General features: G+C 39.0%; 1 protein-coding gene across 1 annotated transcript in view; it reads left to right on the forward strand.

Annotated features, from left to right (window-relative positions):
• Slc26a7 (solute carrier family 26 member 7) overlaps nt 1–16,791 on the forward strand; it is a 109,085-nt gene that overhangs the window by 77,947 nt on the left and 14,347 nt on the right. The window contains exons 9-12 of the mRNA XM_051199264.1: nt 5,195–5,272; nt 6,688–6,783; nt 13,244–13,350; nt 14,577–14,643. Coding sequence (XP_051055221.1) covers nt 5,195–5,272; nt 6,688–6,783; nt 13,244–13,350; nt 14,577–14,643 — 348 coding nt within the window. The remainder of the gene's footprint in view (nt 1–5,194; nt 5,273–6,687; nt 6,784–13,243; nt 13,351–14,576; nt 14,644–16,791) is intronic.

Consider the following 16,791-nt stretch of genomic DNA (forward strand, 5'->3'; position numbering starts at 1 on the left):
TATTACCTTTATTAATTACTTTACCACCTACAACAGTTTCAGTATTCTCATAGGAATACGTCACCATGATAGTTCTCTATGTAAGGCTAGAGATGGATCTGATAAAGGAGCACTTGTCTGCCATGCACAGGACTCAGTCCCTTGCTCTACAAACAACAGCACCAGAGCGATCTTCCTGTTAAGAGAAAAGCACCATCATTTAATTTCTTCCTTCAGCCCCAGAAAAGGCTTTTCACAGTTCAGAAAATTGTTTTTCCTACCTACTCTAGTGCTTTCTTAGACAAGTTTTCTCAGTCACTTAACTTTGCCTGTCTGCCTGTGTGTGTGTGTATTTGTAGGCTGCCCGTGTTCACGCGTATGTAAATTCATGTGCATTTGTGGGTATACATGCACATGTGTGTGCAGAGCAGAAGTGAACCTTGGGTGTCATTTCATGGGCACGGTTTACCTTGTTTTTTAGAGACAGGGTCTCTCATTGGATGGAATCTTGCAAAGTAGGCTAGGCTGGCTGGCCAGTGAGCTCCTGGAATCCTCCTGTCTCCTCCTCCCTGGCACTGGAATTATGAGTATGTGCTGCCATGCCCAGATTTTTAAATGTTGGTGTTGGGTATGAAAACCATAGTACTGGTGTTCCTATGCCAAGCATATTACCAGCTAAGTCATCACTCCAGTCCAGGAATCCAGTTTGCAATAGTTCACCTTTGAAAAGCTAGGAGTTTGACCAGACAGACCAAAGACCGTTTATGTTGTTATTAATAAAATTTAAATGTATTGTAGTCCATTGTTGTTGGAAAACTTCCATTTAACATCAGGCATTTGATCACATGCTTAGAAGTTCTGTTGAACAGAAATATAATATGAGCTACCCACGTAATTTAAATTATCCTGTGGCCACATCTTTAAAAATGAAAACCTATTAAAATTCATTTTAATACATTTTTAACTGACCTGATGGGGTAAAATTATTATAATCTCAACATGGATTAAAGAACTATACACAATATTTTTTGTATTTTTTTTTCAATAAAGCTTAGGAATCTAGTATATATTTTACATCTGTAGCCTAATCTTAACTAGACACAGTTCAAGTACTTAGGAGCCATCATGGTGATAATTGGGCAGGGAATAGAGAACTATTTTATCTGAGTGAGTGGCAGTTTACAATTATTTTATGTGAGTGAGTGGAAGGTAACAACTTCGGTGTCTCAGTAAAACTAAACTGTTTCAATAGGTATAACAAAAGATGCTGATCATTTAGTAGCAAGTGCTGAGGTCAAAGACACAGACACACAGGCATCCTCTACATGTGGAAATGCCCTTAACTATGTTATTTATACGCAATGCCCAAAGCCTGTGGATCTAAGGCAGCCTTTAGGAGAGTAAGACAAACAGCACACGGATACTGTTTCTTGCTTCCCTTCTTTCTGAACTGAAATGCTAACTCTGCAGGGGGCTCTGAACTGAAATGCTAACTCTGCCCCTGGCTCCCTCTCCTGCACGCTTTTCTCCACTTCCAACAGCGGAGACACATCAGTGCTTCTCAGGGCCTTCAGGAAGATCACAGAACCATGAGGGATGGCAGACAGCATCTGCTGCAGAGGCTGTGCATCCACAACTGAAAACAGCAGCTGGCATGCTTTTCTGCAATGCTAAGATTTCCGCTGGGCTCCGATTTGCAAAACTGTATTGCTTTTATTCTTCCAGAAGTTGGCTCGTTGCTTGCATCTTCTTCAAGGCCGTCTTAATTTAGCTGTGTTGCCTACTGTCCTACCTTTTATTCTTTCTTCCTGCCCTTTCCTATCTCTTTTACAGTTCTACCACTTTTCATAAATCCGTGCAAACCATTTTCATCTCCTTTTCAACTGAGCATTGTGCATCTATGGAGGACACTAGTGCCTTTGGTGGTCATCCTCGGATTGAGCAGTATAGAACGGTGCTGCTGAGATCGACAGCCCAAATGAGTGCTGCACCTCTTCATTCCCTCTGTCCCTCCAACACAGAATTTATATGTAACGTTTACATATGTACACATACATATATGTATGTAACCTTGTAATAAAACGGGAAAATAAAGATTTCATTAACTTCTATGAAGACTTAACTCTTAGACATGACTGCTTAACATTTAAGACACGCTTTTAATCCCAGCACTTGGGAGGCAGAGGCAGGCGGATCTCTATGAGCTTCAGGTCATCCTGGTCTACAAAACAAGTTCCAGGGCAGACAGAGCTGTTACACAGAGAAACCCTGCCTGGAACACCCCCTCCCTAAAAAAAAAAAAAAAAAAAAAAAAAAATGAAGACAGAAATTATCAGGAGGCCTTTAGTCGGCATGACATGGAAAGTACTGAAGAAAACATACATAGCTGATTGTCTTATGGATGGTAGGAATGTGAACACTTCAGGGTATAACCTAAACCTTTCCAGAAGCAATTGAGGTCTTACTTGTGCCGTTTTCTTTCTGACACGAAAAGGAAACAAATTGAGTATTATTAGTGAAACGCCTCAAAGATGAGCATTTTATTTACTATTATGTAGTTGCTGTGTAGTTTTTTTTATAACATCCTTATTAGAATATAACCAGGAACTTTAAAAAATAGCTTTGGAAATCTCTAGCTTGGTGAACTGCCTCACTTTGAACAATGCCAAATTGAATTGAATATGTGTTCACAAAATCTCCATTGCCAGTGCTGGGAACCAAATGCTCCTCTTTAAATCTGAGACAATATCTAAAATTAGGAGAGTGATAAATGCTCTACTTCAGGGTTAGGAGGAAAAAAAAGGAACACATGGTTAATAAAGAGAACAAAATAGAAAAGTAAGCAGTTCTGTGGAAATTCAACATTTGTGCATTGGGCTTATTGTCAGTATTTAAAACCATTAAAAACAAGATTGTCACTTGACCTTCCTTAGAGAAACAGGCAGGGGAAGAGAGAGATTGTCCCTGCCCATGTCCTGCAATAGCCCCAATTTCTTATTAAATTCAGTTTTCCCACCACCTGCAACTCTCCATAGGGTTAGAAGAATTTTTCACACATGTCAGCTTGTACTAAATTAAACTTTCACTTAAAGATAAGGAAGTTGGACTGGAGAGATGTCCCAGCAATTTAGAACACCGACTACTACTTCAGAGGACCAGAGTTCAATTCCTGTCACCCACGGTGGCAACCATCTGTTAAGTCCAGATCCAGAGAATCTGACACCCTCTTCTGACCTCCATGACTACCAGGCACATGGTGTGCAAACACATATCCAAACAAAACACCCACACACATAACATAATAAGTTTAAAAAATAAGCAGTCAATATTCTCTAAACCACCACATATTTTTTAGTGGCTAATGTATACACATTGCACTGAATGAAAAGACAATCCAAAGAAAGTGAAATAAACTTAAACAACCAACAAAAAACGAAAACTCCCAAATCACAGGATCAGGATCCAGTGCTGGCTTCGTGTTACCTTTTACATATCTCCTCCCCTTACTCCCCGACCTTGGATGAGTCTCACTCTCCCTGGGTCTCGGATCCTTCCCAGGAATGTTGACTTCAGCTTGTGTTCATTTCATCTCCCAGGACTGAATTTGTTTGGATGTCTATTATAAGGCTTGGACTGAAAAAGTCCCATGGAGTAGACAAATGTCATTGACTGAGGTAAAGCTTAGCAGTTGGTGTATTTCCTGTCCATTTAAACATGTTGTAACCCATGGGAATGTCTGATGAGTTGAGTCATCATCATGCTCCTATTTTGGGACCCCTCCTCCCACAGCATCTCCTTCAAAGGCAGCGAGTGCAAGACGAGCATCCATGCTGGCTGGTCCCAGTGTGTCCGCCCCTATGCCAGAAGTTGTTTCAGATACATTAGATTTCTTTAAAATCACCCTTACAGTGTGTATTGGCTCTAGTAACCAACAGCACTTTTATGTGTAAAGCTCACTGTATCAAGATAAATGTGTGTGTGTGTGTGTGTGTGTGTGTGTGTGTGTGTATACACATACATCACAAAATCGGTATATAAAATATTTCTATCATTTCAAAATGGGCATTTCCCCATGCCTAATTATATTTAATTTCTGGTGACTACTTCCATCCTCTGTCATCCTATAATTTTTCTGTTTTAAAAATTGTCATCGGTACAGAATCGTGTCCTTGTGGCTTTGAGTTCCACACATTTGCTTTATCCTGTTGTTTGGGGGATATTCCATACCTGTCCATTCTTTGTAGCTCTACGGTAAATGTGTGCATCACTGGGTAAGATAGACCACTGCTTTCCAAGTATCTGCATTGCCCCAAGAGCATTGTCAGAGACCGTCCTTTGTCCTTGCCAGGTTTTTGAAATTATTCATGTATTAAATTTACATTTAAGCCATTCCAGTACAAGATTCCTTCTGGCATCTTCACAATGATGTCTTAGGAACCTTTGAGGACCAGTGAAAGGCCTCTTAGGGTGGCAGTTTGGCTAAATGTTTTTATGGAGTCAGGAACTTCTGCTTCTGGGAAATGAGGTTCCCTCATTGCTGTGGGAGGCAAGTGGTGGCTATTGACCTCTGTCAGCAGGCTCTGTGGGTAGAGCATGATCTGAAGACTCTTGGGATTAGTAAAATGAAGTCTGTCGCACTGGCAACAGAGAGACTGCTCCTGCAACCCCATCTGGCCACTCCATTGCCAGAGTTCCTTGTGAAGAGCTGGGGGGGGGGTGTAGAGAGAGAAAAAGAGAGAGGAGAGGAAGGAGAGGGAGGAGAGAGAGAGGAGGGAGAGGGGGCACTGTGGTACAAATGTGTCATTAACAGAAGAGAACACCAGCCTGTGAAATCTTCAGTGGTTTCTGACATGACCCTCTAGAAAATAGTGAGTTAGGCCATAGAACTTTCCTCAGAGGCCTTACTCTCACTAGCAACTAGCCACCACGGCTATGATGTGTGGTACAAACAAATGGTGTCGTGTGTGTGTGTGTGTGTGTGTGTGTGTGTGTGTGTGTGTGTGTGTGTGAGAATTGTCTCATAACTGTCTTCATTTGGTTGCACCAGTTTGTCAACTGTTAGATTTGATGCCTCTTGACTGCAAAACATAGATAAGGACAGTCCATCCAATCTAACAATGATAGGCTAACATATTGTGTCTTGCTCCTATTCCCATAGTGTTGAAATAACAATAGAGTCCAAGGCTTTCTGTTTTGTCTGTCTTGTATTTTACAGGTGGCCTGTCTAATATCTTGCATTTTCGTCCTTATAGTCATCTATGCAATAGGACCTTTGCTGTACTGGCTGCCCATGGTATAGTAGTGCTTTTTTATGATATACTTCTTGTCTTTTAATTAGAATTATTGTGCATCAAATATTCTGGGAGAATAAATTCAGTAATCATAATCTGAAAACCATTTTACTTAAGGAAGGGTTGAGTATAGGGAATGATAAAAAATACCACGTTTGATGAGGGAGAAAGAGAAGGAAATGATGGCAGTCCTCTGGTTCATCAGGGGGAACTCAAAATAATAACATGAAAAGCAGACTTGTGGGGCCTGAGGTGCAGCTCCGTGGCAGAGTGCTAACTGAGCATGCCTGGGTTACTAACTGAGCATGCATGGGTTACTAACTGAGCATGCCTGGGTTACTAACTGAGCATGCATGGGTTACTAACTGAGCATGCCTGGGTTACTAACTGAGCATGCCTGGGTTACTAACTGAGCATGCATGGGTTACTAACTGAGCATGCCTGGGTTACTAACTGAGCATGCCTGGGTTACTAACTGAGCATGCATGGGTTACTAACTGAGCATGCATGGGTTACTAACTGAGCATGCATGGGTTACTAACTGAGCATGCCTGGGTTACTAACTGAGCATGCATGGGTTACTAACTGAGCATGCCTGGGTTACTAACTGAGCATGCATGGGTTACTAACTGAGCATGCCTGGGTTACTAACTGAGCATGCATGGGTTACTAACTGAGCATGCATGGGTTACTAATTGAGCATGCCTGGTTACTTGGTTTGGTCTCCAGCAGTGGAAAAACAGAGGCTTCAAAGAATTCTGAACGAAGTGTGGGTTGGAGAAATGGGGAGGAGGACAAGAACCGTCTTCATAGCATAGGCACATCTTTTATTCAGTGAACCTCAGCACTGGTGCGTCATCTGCCCTATCCTAAGCCCTGGGCTCCCACGTGATCCCAGCTACCACCCTGTCTTAGACTCTGGTGTTCTAAGTCCTAAATGTCCAAGGAAGAGTCGCCATCTCCATAAGATAACTACCTAATACTCGTTTGTTTTTCATACATACAAATTTCTATAGGTGAAACAAATGACTAATATTGAGATCCCTGTTAAGAGATAGATGAGATGAATGTATAATTTCTGTAACAAACATATTTCAAATAAAATACAGTGACTCTAACAAAAAAGACCTCCAGCCTTGAGATAGTCACCATCAGAATTCACTTCCTTTCTTTTTGTTATCTGCTCTTTGCAATCTGCATCAGTTTTGCCCTGTGATTTCCTAAAATTGATGCACCCCTAAAGCACCACATAAGTTCATTTTAAATGAACAAATGTTACTTTAACCTAATTGGTGATGGCTTTTCCCTAGAATTTACTAAAAACAAAGAGAGAAAACAGCCAACACTAACTTTGTGCTTTTAAATTCACATTAAAATCTTTGTTCTGCTTCTTCTCCAACTTATTTTCCCTTTACAGTGTGTTCTTGCAAGCATTATTGTGGTGGGACTGAAGGGAATGTTAATACAGTTCCGGGATTTAAAAAAGTACTGGAATGTGGATAAAATCGATTGGGTAAGTAGCAGTTTGAGCAGACATTTCCTCTTTGGCTTAAGACATGCTACCAAATACGCTCTAATACTCTTATTGGCAGGAAATATGCTTAACCATTTGAGACTCGTGGATGCCCAGTTAGGTTTTCACAATTTGAATGAAAGCATGAACACAGAATTTTGTCTGTTACTGTGTTTTGTTCTCTTTTAGAATTTTGACTTATTTTGATGAATATGTAGTTTGAAAAAATTTATAGATTAGCTAATTTGAGTGGACTGAGGGTACCCAACTTAAATTATGGATTGATTTTGAAGGCAGAGCTTACTGAGGTAGTACACACTGAGAAATATGATGGCTTATCATGTGCATGCAAACCTAGCATTAAATTATGACACATGGATACAAGGTGAAATGCAATAGTGTTCACATTCATGCCAAAAAGTCTTACAACTTGTCTTCCAAATGGATTATACTGTGGGAGGATTACATTAATAAGATATCTCTGGGAACAGAACAGATTAGATAACATTAAACACTGAGAACGTGTGTTTTGGCTAACAGAGATATTTAGTGTACTTACATTCTAGAGAAGCTGGCCTACATAAAAACACCCCCCAATCCTCCCTCCTTCCAGGGTAAGTGAAGAATTTCATGAGTAGCCATGGTTCCGCCCTGAACGGCACTTGTCCTATTGAAATGTCATGACCTACATTTGCTCTTTTGATCCTTTGTGCTATGAAGCTTTTGGGAATCGGCTGGTACTTACTTTCAGAACGTTGCCTCTGTGACTCTGAGCACAGCACAAAGGCTGAGTGCATGAGGGATGCAGAGACTGATGAAGACTCGACCTTCTTGACACTGTTTGTGCAGGAAGAAAGCACAGAAACAGAAACTTCTTGTTCACCATTAGGCTTTTAAAAAAGACTCCTTTAAGTGTCATCTCTACTTTGTGAGCCATTATCAAGTAGTTTTCTAAGAAGTTTCATGGACTTTATATTCCCTGATCCATTTCATTTTGAAAATATTGATCATTTCATATACCATCAGAAAATGTTAGGCTGTCTAAAATGCTTTCCCTCAGACTCTTTTAGAACTAGCCATGTTTTTAGACATTGATAGATTACATAGAGAAGTATGTAACAGCCAACCTAACTTTTATAGTTTATGTGAGTATGCTTCTCCAAATTAATACTCCATGATCTTTATTCTTCCTGTCCACAATGTTCAGTAATATCATTTTTTGATTAATTCTGTGGCTTAGGGTACAGTATAAAATTTCTGTGAACCTCATGTTTGACCTTAAGGTAGGACCCGGTTACAAAATGTTTCTCCTAACTTGTACTTGAATATTGTTCTGCAAATGCATGTTTTCCTTTCTCGTTAATGAATCATATATTTACCAGTATTTTTAAAGTTTTCTTGTGTGCAGTGTCATTAGTATGAGCTACTGTATGTGTTCAGTTATGTTGATCCTGCTTTATACTTTAAATACTGTTTTTTTTTATATAAATGCTGTTCTTATTTATAGTTAACTACTTTGTATAGTTTTTCCCGACTGCTTTTTTTCCATCTAATTTTCTCCTTTTTTAAAAGAAATAAGTGTGTACCTGATTTCTATGAGAATCATTACATTTTTGTTTTTTTGTTGTTTTCCCTTGAGATGCTTATCACATGCCCAAATCTCTTCTTTGGCTTTCTTTCGGGTTTCTCCTTCTTTTCCTTTCATTGGCTAGGTCTCTCAGCGATTCTTTTAGGACCATGGTCAATGTGGTAGCAGCAGGGGATATCAAGTAAACAGGCGCAGCCTGCAATTCTCTTTTAGGCGTGTCGGCTTAAGATGTCTCCCTAGTTGAGTTGTGTGTGGCTTTGGAAATTACAGGGTGCTTCTGCATTCTCTGTCTTCCTTCATCTCTACCTATGACTGTTAGTCTTGGGTGTCAAACTGAGTGAACTGAGCTCCACTGAGGTTAGTAAAGTATGACTCTGGGTGTGCTTGCCGTGTTGCTTCCAGAGAGGATAAACTGATGTAAAGATCTGTACTGAATGTGACCAAGGCTGGGGACCAGGTGAAGGAAAAGGGCATTAGTAGTCAATGATGTGAAGTGATTTGCTTTGCCATCCCCTCCCCCACACCGAGGCCTGGAATCCTTGAAGCCATAAGCAAACAAGTCCTGTCTGCTCTGGGGTATTTTCCTCTAGTATTTTGTCACAACAGCCATGAAAACACTAGTTTTTTCCCGGTTGGGAACAAGACAGAGCGACACAAATGCAGGCTTGATGCAGTCTGATTTGTGAAAAGCATCTCTATGGTGTGCTAGCTGCCTCTCAGGCAAGCCAGCCTCAGCCAGAAAGTTTCAAAGCTCTGTCCCTACGGAATCTTACCAATAAGGTGATTGTAAAGACCTTGGAAGACTACAGTTGATTGAAAACTGGGAATACATTGTGGGATTCCAGTGTTTTTCTTTATTATCATCCAAACTTCCGAGGTTTTTGACAGGTTTAGATCTTATGTATAGTTAGGGTTTTAAAAACACATTTATTTCTCATTTCAGATGTTTTTTATTTTTATAGATTCATTTTATTGTTTGCTTTGACTGTATTTAACACGAGGAATTAGAGTGCAAACAAATGTATTTAGTTTATGATATAAACCCAATAGGCAAATCTGTCCTAGAGAGGCACAGAAAAAGGTTTATAACGCTGACTACGGAAGCAGCCACCGGAGCAGGAGACCGTTAGCTACAATAGAAAGGAACGGTAGAGTGGCGTGGTATCATCAGTGAGCTGAGGGAAGGATACGGTTTCATGTGTTTTTATTAATAATTGAGAGACGTTGGGAAGAGACTGGACAGGGAGTTGAAAGAACAAAAAGAGGGAGCTGTGACTCCAAGCCTTCTGACTAGAGTATGTTTGTGAATCTTAGTTTTACCGCTGAGGGAACAGGACAGAAAGAGGTGATTTGGAGATCGAGCTAACAGTTGTGTATTTAGGCATGCTGCGTTTAAAAGAGATTTAATAAACAATTTAAAATACGCTTTCAGACTTGGGATTATGGGCGAGTGGGATAGCTCGGAAGGTAGTCACCAGCTATGCCAAGCCTGATGTCTTGACCTCAATCCCCAGGACCCACATGGTGGGAGGAGAGGACCAATTTTCATTACTTGTCCTCTAACCCCACACATGCCCTTTGCCCCCAATAAAACAAATACATAAAAAGTTTAAAAGAAAATTAGTCATTTACGGATTGGAACCGATCTTGAAACTATGGAGTTAGGAGGCATTACAGTTTAGACGGGGCAAACTGAAAAGGTGGCATGGGTACAACAGACACCCTGTCATTCAGTGGGTGTTGTGTTAGCTTCCCACCACGTGCTACGGTTGGAATCAGTTGAGACAGCTCTTTTTACATTTTTGAACTCTACTTTATCAGTGTTTTGCCTGCTGCATGCAAGTCTGTGCACTGTGTGTGTGCTTAGTGCCAGCTGAAGCCAGAAGGAGGAACTGGAGTTATAGACAGTTGTGTGCTGCCATGTGTATACTGGGAATTGAACCGGGGTCCTCTAGAAGAGCGGCCAGTACTCTTAACCACTGAGCTATCTGTTTAGCTCCAGATATATAGCTCTAGACATTTCTTAGCTGCCTCACCAAAGACTTCTCTCTCTCTCTCTCTCTCTCTCTCTCTCTCTCTCTCTCTGTGTGTGTGTGTGTGTGTGTGTGTGTGTGTGTGCATGACAAGATCCTAAAATACCCAAGCCATTCATCAGTAATGGAGATTGGTCAGAAGCAGTGGGTCTCATGATGCTCCGGTGATTTTTCTGCCACACCCAGGCAGGCTCAGCACCAGGTAGAGCTTGGAGCCATCATAGAAGTGCAAGTTGTAGTATAAAACTTGCAACTCTGTTTTGTATATGATGAGATACAATGTCATTGGTCAGTGAATAAAAATAGTGTGTAGAAATAAAAACAAAAATCACTGAGAATTCATCTGAACTAAGGAAGGACAGCCATATCCCACCCTACAAGATGGCAGGCTGGGAATGATTTCAGAAATTGTAATCTAGAATTATAATTACAGGGATTAGTTAAAAACCAGAATTATTTAAAATATGCCTTTTCTTTTACATTAGAATGTGTACATCTTTTACTTAAAAAGGGTGATTTTCCAGATCAAACTCCCTCCATTTGCCTCCAAGGGTTTAGCTTTTCAAAACAGCTTATTTTGAACCAGTTTCCTGTAGATAAGACAAAAAACAAACAAACAAAACAATTCAAATCTAAAACACACTCTAGAAATAAGGAAAGTCTCTATCCATTCAAGATTTCTTTTTCCATTTCTAAGTAAACATTTTACATTTCTTTAAATACCAAGAATTTCACACAATGCATTTTGATCATATTCACACCTCACCTCCATCTCCTCCTGGATCTATCCCCACATTCTATTCACCCAACTTCTTATCTTTTTTGTAACATGAAAAGTAACAGACCCATAGAAAGATATCAGGGTTTAAACTTCAGGTTGAAGAACAGAAAGGCAAAGTAGTGGACCACTAGCTCTTATGACTACCTCAGACAGTGGGCTGACCCTGCTGTCTCTCCTCAGTGTGGCTGGAGAATTCTGAGACTGAATGTCTTCCTATCCTCAATGTGGCTGGAGAATGAATGCATAATACTGAGACCTTGCTCCTGTCATTCATATATATATATACATATATGTATATATATATATGGATGAAAGGCATGTGATCCCAAGTGCTGAGATCATGTTTGTGTGAGCTGTTTTTCTTTAGGATTGGATCAATCTTATATAGATCTGGGTGGCCTTGGACTCCTAGAGATCTGTCTACCTCTTAATCCGGAGTCCTAGGATTAAAAGTGTGTGCCTGGCTTCTATGGCTTGTGGCTGACTTTGCTTTCTGACTTTTCATGAAAGCTGTAATAAATAATAAACAATATACCACTACATTTGTTTTTTAAGCCTGTGGAGTTTAATTTGTGTTGCCTAGTTGCTGTAAGAGTAAGGCTGTTCCCCAGAGTATGGTTAACTTATTAGTAGTCACACCCTTAAAGAAAACAGATTCTTCCTCAACTAGGAGTTTTCAGTTGCCAAAAGTTCCTTAGCTAGAGGGTGAGGTTTTATGCTTATCTGTGAACAGGTGTTTGTCTGTGTTGAGCTTGAACATGTCTTGTGCAAACTGTTAAGACTGAGGTGAATTTGTAGATGAAGTTGCCTTGTGCCCAGAAAACAACTTTGATGTGGTCATCCCCACCTGGCCCTCATGGTCTCTCCAGCTCTTCTGAGATAATCCCTTAGCCTTAGGAGGCTTGAGATATAGCTGTCACCAAGATTTTATGCTGTCTTTGGGTTACAGATGACTTGATGTTTTTAAAGTTACTTTAAAACATTGAAACAGAAAGAAAATAAGTTAGAATTGCATTGATAGGCAAAATGGTGTATATAATATATACCATTGGGGAAAATAATTTGAAAGTAGTTCTTAGTCTTGTATGTATAAAATATAGGATTTTGAGTTTAGAAATATAACCTTTCTAGATTTTGTAAATTATTTTTGCTTTTGAAGATATTTTCCATCACTAAGCTTGGAAATACCTGCTTTTTTCTTACTGTGATTATAATTTTCAAAGGTGGATAAAATTACAATACATTTAAAATTACAATTAAAAGAAAATTTATTTTCTTAAAAAACATGGAATCCTTCTAAAAATTAAGTCATCCCTGAAATTTTAGCTTTTCAGGAAGTAGCCCTTTATAAATAATGATCTTTCTAGACATTGGCCTAAAATCATTGGTAATGTTGGTTTATCCAGTTAGTTTAAAACTAGACTTTGAGAACCTTGTATATAGTAACAAACTATATCAGATTTTTTTGTACAGTAGTCATAGAAATGAGAATATGTTGAAAATGACAAAAATAAAAGCTCTGCAAAGCACTGCTTGCAATACCATATATTCAATAAGAAATAGTAGGAAATTATAACGTACTTCTATGCACATACATATCAACCAAGTATTTACAGATCTGATATAGAGTATTTGGGGCTTGAACTAAGAGTTGACAATCCTACTGGTTAAACACTGCGCCTTTCCTCTTATACTGCTGAGGGTATGATGGAGCCATGGGATGCTTCTGTGTTTCCACATTTCTACTCACATCAAGTAATATGTCCTTGCGATGTTGAGATGGTTTAGTGGGTACGGACACTTACTGCTGAACCTGATGACCTGAGTTTGATCCCTGAAATCCACATGGAGAGATCCAACTCTAGTAAGCTTATATCTGGCTTTCCATAGTCAAGTCTTTATGGAGGACCCGGGGAGGGAGGGAGGGAGAGAATAGATAAGCAAGCTTATTTTTAGATGTTTGTTCACGGGAGTGCTGTTGAATACATTTGTGAGGGATTTGCAGTTCTGAGAAAAATGATAAAGAGAAGCCACCTCTTCTTTTTTCTGTCTCTTTAGGGCATATGGGTCAGTACTTACATATTTACAATATGCTTTGCTGCCAATGTGGGATTGTTGTTTGGTGTTGTCTGCACCATAGCCATCGTGATAGGACGCTTTCCAAGGTAAGGCTTTATTTACTCTGTTTCTTTTTACTCTACAACCAAACACATGATGGTATGGTTGTTTTCATTGTTACATAGTATATATTGTTCTATAATTCCCGTATCCTCTTGCTTCTAGCGGGGAAACAGAAAAGGAAATAGCCAAATATTTACTTACATATGACATATAATAATGTTGATCATAATAAAAAGAACCATCAATATCAAAACAGATTCCTGAAATAAAACAACTTAAAGGACAACTTTATTTCTGCCTATGATTTCGGAGGCTGCTTTGGACTGCAGTGTCTTAGTGCATTCATAGAAGTGAATAGTAGAATAAGTCTGCTTGCTCCTAAGTGCCCAGAAGACAAGGAGAAAAGGGGATTATAGCACTAATATCACCTACAAGGGCACACATCCGGTGACCAATGTCCCTTCCACCATCCCTCAGCTCTAAAAGGCTCTCCTGTCTTCCACTAACAGTGTAAGCTGGCAACCAGGCCTAAAACACATGGGTATTGGAGGGCCACTTAAAATACATAACATCTACTAAAATCAATAAATCTCATGATATATTATTCAATAAGACAAAAACTTATGCCAGTTATCATCATTCAGAAAATTAAATCACCATGTTCACTTTTGAGAAGCCACGTCATCTGCTGCTGAATTCTTTATTGCTTTGGCTTCCGACTGAGCATCATGAACTCCTTCACTATTTTGAACAAATCCTTTCCTTCATTCTGAAAGTTCATCTGCTAATAGTTGTACTCTGTTCTCATGGGCCCGCTGGGATTATCTATGAAATAACCTGAGCTTATAATTTTAAAAAGTAAAAAAAAAATGAAATATAAAATATACTGTCACCTGTGTGACTTTTTGCCACTGAGCCTCTTTCCTTCCACTCTTCTAACAAGACTTCATCAGACACCGTATAGTCTTTAGCCCTTTCTCATTTTATAGTTTTAAAATCAGTGTAACTCTTACAGCTTGGAGCCCACTGAGTCTGGGGAATTAAATGAGATAAATCCTGTTTATTAATTTCTAGTTAGATACCTCTGTTGTTATTCTCTACTACAGAATGTTCTCACAAAATGCAGGTTTACCAGTATCTTCTAGACAAATCACTATAGAGTATAAATCACGTAATGTCTAATTTCAAGATAAACAAGCTGCTTTTGATTCTTCTCTGTTAATATAGTGATCAGGAAATGACGTGTAATTTTCATCTGCCTTGAATTTAGGGCAAAGACTCTAAGCATAACAAACATGAAAGAACTGGAATTTAAGGTGAAGACAGAAATGCATGACGTGAGTCCAACTTCCTTGTCTCTGTCTGTGCAGATATTAACATTTGTGGATGAGCCAGTTTGAGGGGTCCTAAGGTTAGATAAATTATGCTAGTTGACAACATCATTCTATTTTCTATACGTATTGGTTTCCAGAGGTAGACATGTGAGTACCACAAATGGCAGTGGACATGCATTAATCAGTAGAGAAAAAGAAAAATCTTTTGAATTTAGCTTCCTAATTAAATCACACCATGGTCCATAGAATTTGCATTCACAGTTGACCTGTGGCAGAGATTACTTCAGGCATTTGAAATCTTTTCCACTACAAATTTTATAAAGTAAGTTAAACTGATAGCTTTTTTTTCCCTTAAGTGATAAAGAAAAATAGGGAATAGGAAAAAATAATAATAAGAAGAAAGGAGCCGGAAGTCCTTCAAGCACTGCTGTTGTAATAACCCAGTCACTCTTGGGGTGGTGAATATGATCATAGGTATGCATGTATGAAATTCTCAAAGAAATTTTAATGTGTTATTTGAAAATACAATGATACCGAATTATTAAGTCCAAGGTTCTGTCTTGAATTCTCATAAAAAGGCAATTTACATAAACGAGCTGGCCTTGCTCATGTGTGAGGGTCCCATATGAGTGTTTGAGTTCGATGATCTTGAAATTTGTTGTTCTTTGACAATTTCATGCAAGATTGCTTTGACCCATCCTCTCCCCTCTCTCTTAACCCCACGAACCTCTCCCTGCTTCAGTCCCTTTTCCCCCTTTCTCATCTTTCTGTTTGTTTTGTGGCCACTGAGGTTAGCCAAGGGTCTTCGCCTGTGTACCAAGTGTGGAGCCCACTAGGCAGGAATGGGCAGTTCTCGTTTCTTGTTTCAAAAAATAACCAGGAAAGTTCGAAGTGTGTGTGGGGGGGAATAATAACAATGTAAGTGCTCACTTGAGTCATTTTTGCCCATTTTTAAAAGTTGGCCTCACTTTGAACCTGTTTGATAAATGTTTGCTTAACATTTTCTCCTTTATTTTCACATTCACTTGCTTCATTACCTTATGATTCCCTTCAGAACACAGAGAACTGGCCTCCTTCCCAAAGGACCCACGTCAAGGTCTTTCCAGGTAGCCTGAAAACAGGAAGTAAGGTCAGGAGTCTTTCTGCAACCCCTAGGAGGATGGTTTGTTCTTTACTAAGAGATTTGCTTCACAGGCTGTTTAATTCCAAGCCTTGGAGGTTTGCCAATTTATCCCATAGTCCCGTCATCCCCCCACGTAAGTCCTCATCATGAAACAGAATATGATTTTAGGTTGATGAGTTTTCATTCTAAAAATCATTGGCGAGCAAAATGTGTAATCCTTGCCTTCTTGGGCCAAGCATAACTTATGGAGAATGCGTGCTTTTTTAGAACAGATGCAACTGCAAGAAATGTCTCATGGTCTCAAGTCTGGGTTCTTTCTCCTGTCACCCATACAAGTAATAACTTTTGCTCATAAAAAAAAATTCCCATTTCGTTAAAACTTACATCCAACTAATTTCCTAATATTTTCCATGAAAGTAAGAGATATGAATGAGACTGAACATAATTTGTATATAAACTGTTGAATAAAAATTTTAACTGACTTAAAATTGTGCTCCCCCCTTTTTTAACTCCTTGTTCATGCAAATTGCCCATTCTAATTTAGGATGGCTTTTCTCATTAAAGAACTCAGTTCTGTTGAGAATTTCTTAGTTGCAGCAACTTAAATCTCTATTAATTTATTTTGGTGTTTTGAAACAGAGTTTCTCTGTGTAACCGCCAAATTTTTATTCCTTAACAAATATTTATTCTTTTTTTTTTTCATCTTGAAACTCCTGGAACAATCAAATCTGATAACTGTACATGGCAGACCTAAACATTAATGGTTTGTTTTCAGTTTTTCAATGGTTGCCTCTGGATTAAAAGTTACATTGGCAGCTTAATCATTTTGCTTTCTTGTATTATTTGTTGCAGTCCCCTTACTTTCTAGAGTTAAGATATTTTCAGTTTTATATAAACAATTATTTTAAAAAATGAGTGAACAGTGAGTGAATGAATTACCCACATTTATGAACCTAAATCTTTATTTCTTCTGCCTGCATGCATGGCTATTTTCTGCATCTCTTCCTCTATGGGAATACTAAAGTCTG

Source organism: Phodopus roborovskii, unplaced genomic scaffold (assembly GCF_943737965.1).
Source record: "Phodopus roborovskii unplaced genomic scaffold, PHOROB, whole genome shotgun sequence".
Classification (NCBI taxonomy): domain Eukaryota; kingdom Metazoa; phylum Chordata; class Mammalia; order Rodentia; family Cricetidae; genus Phodopus; species Phodopus roborovskii.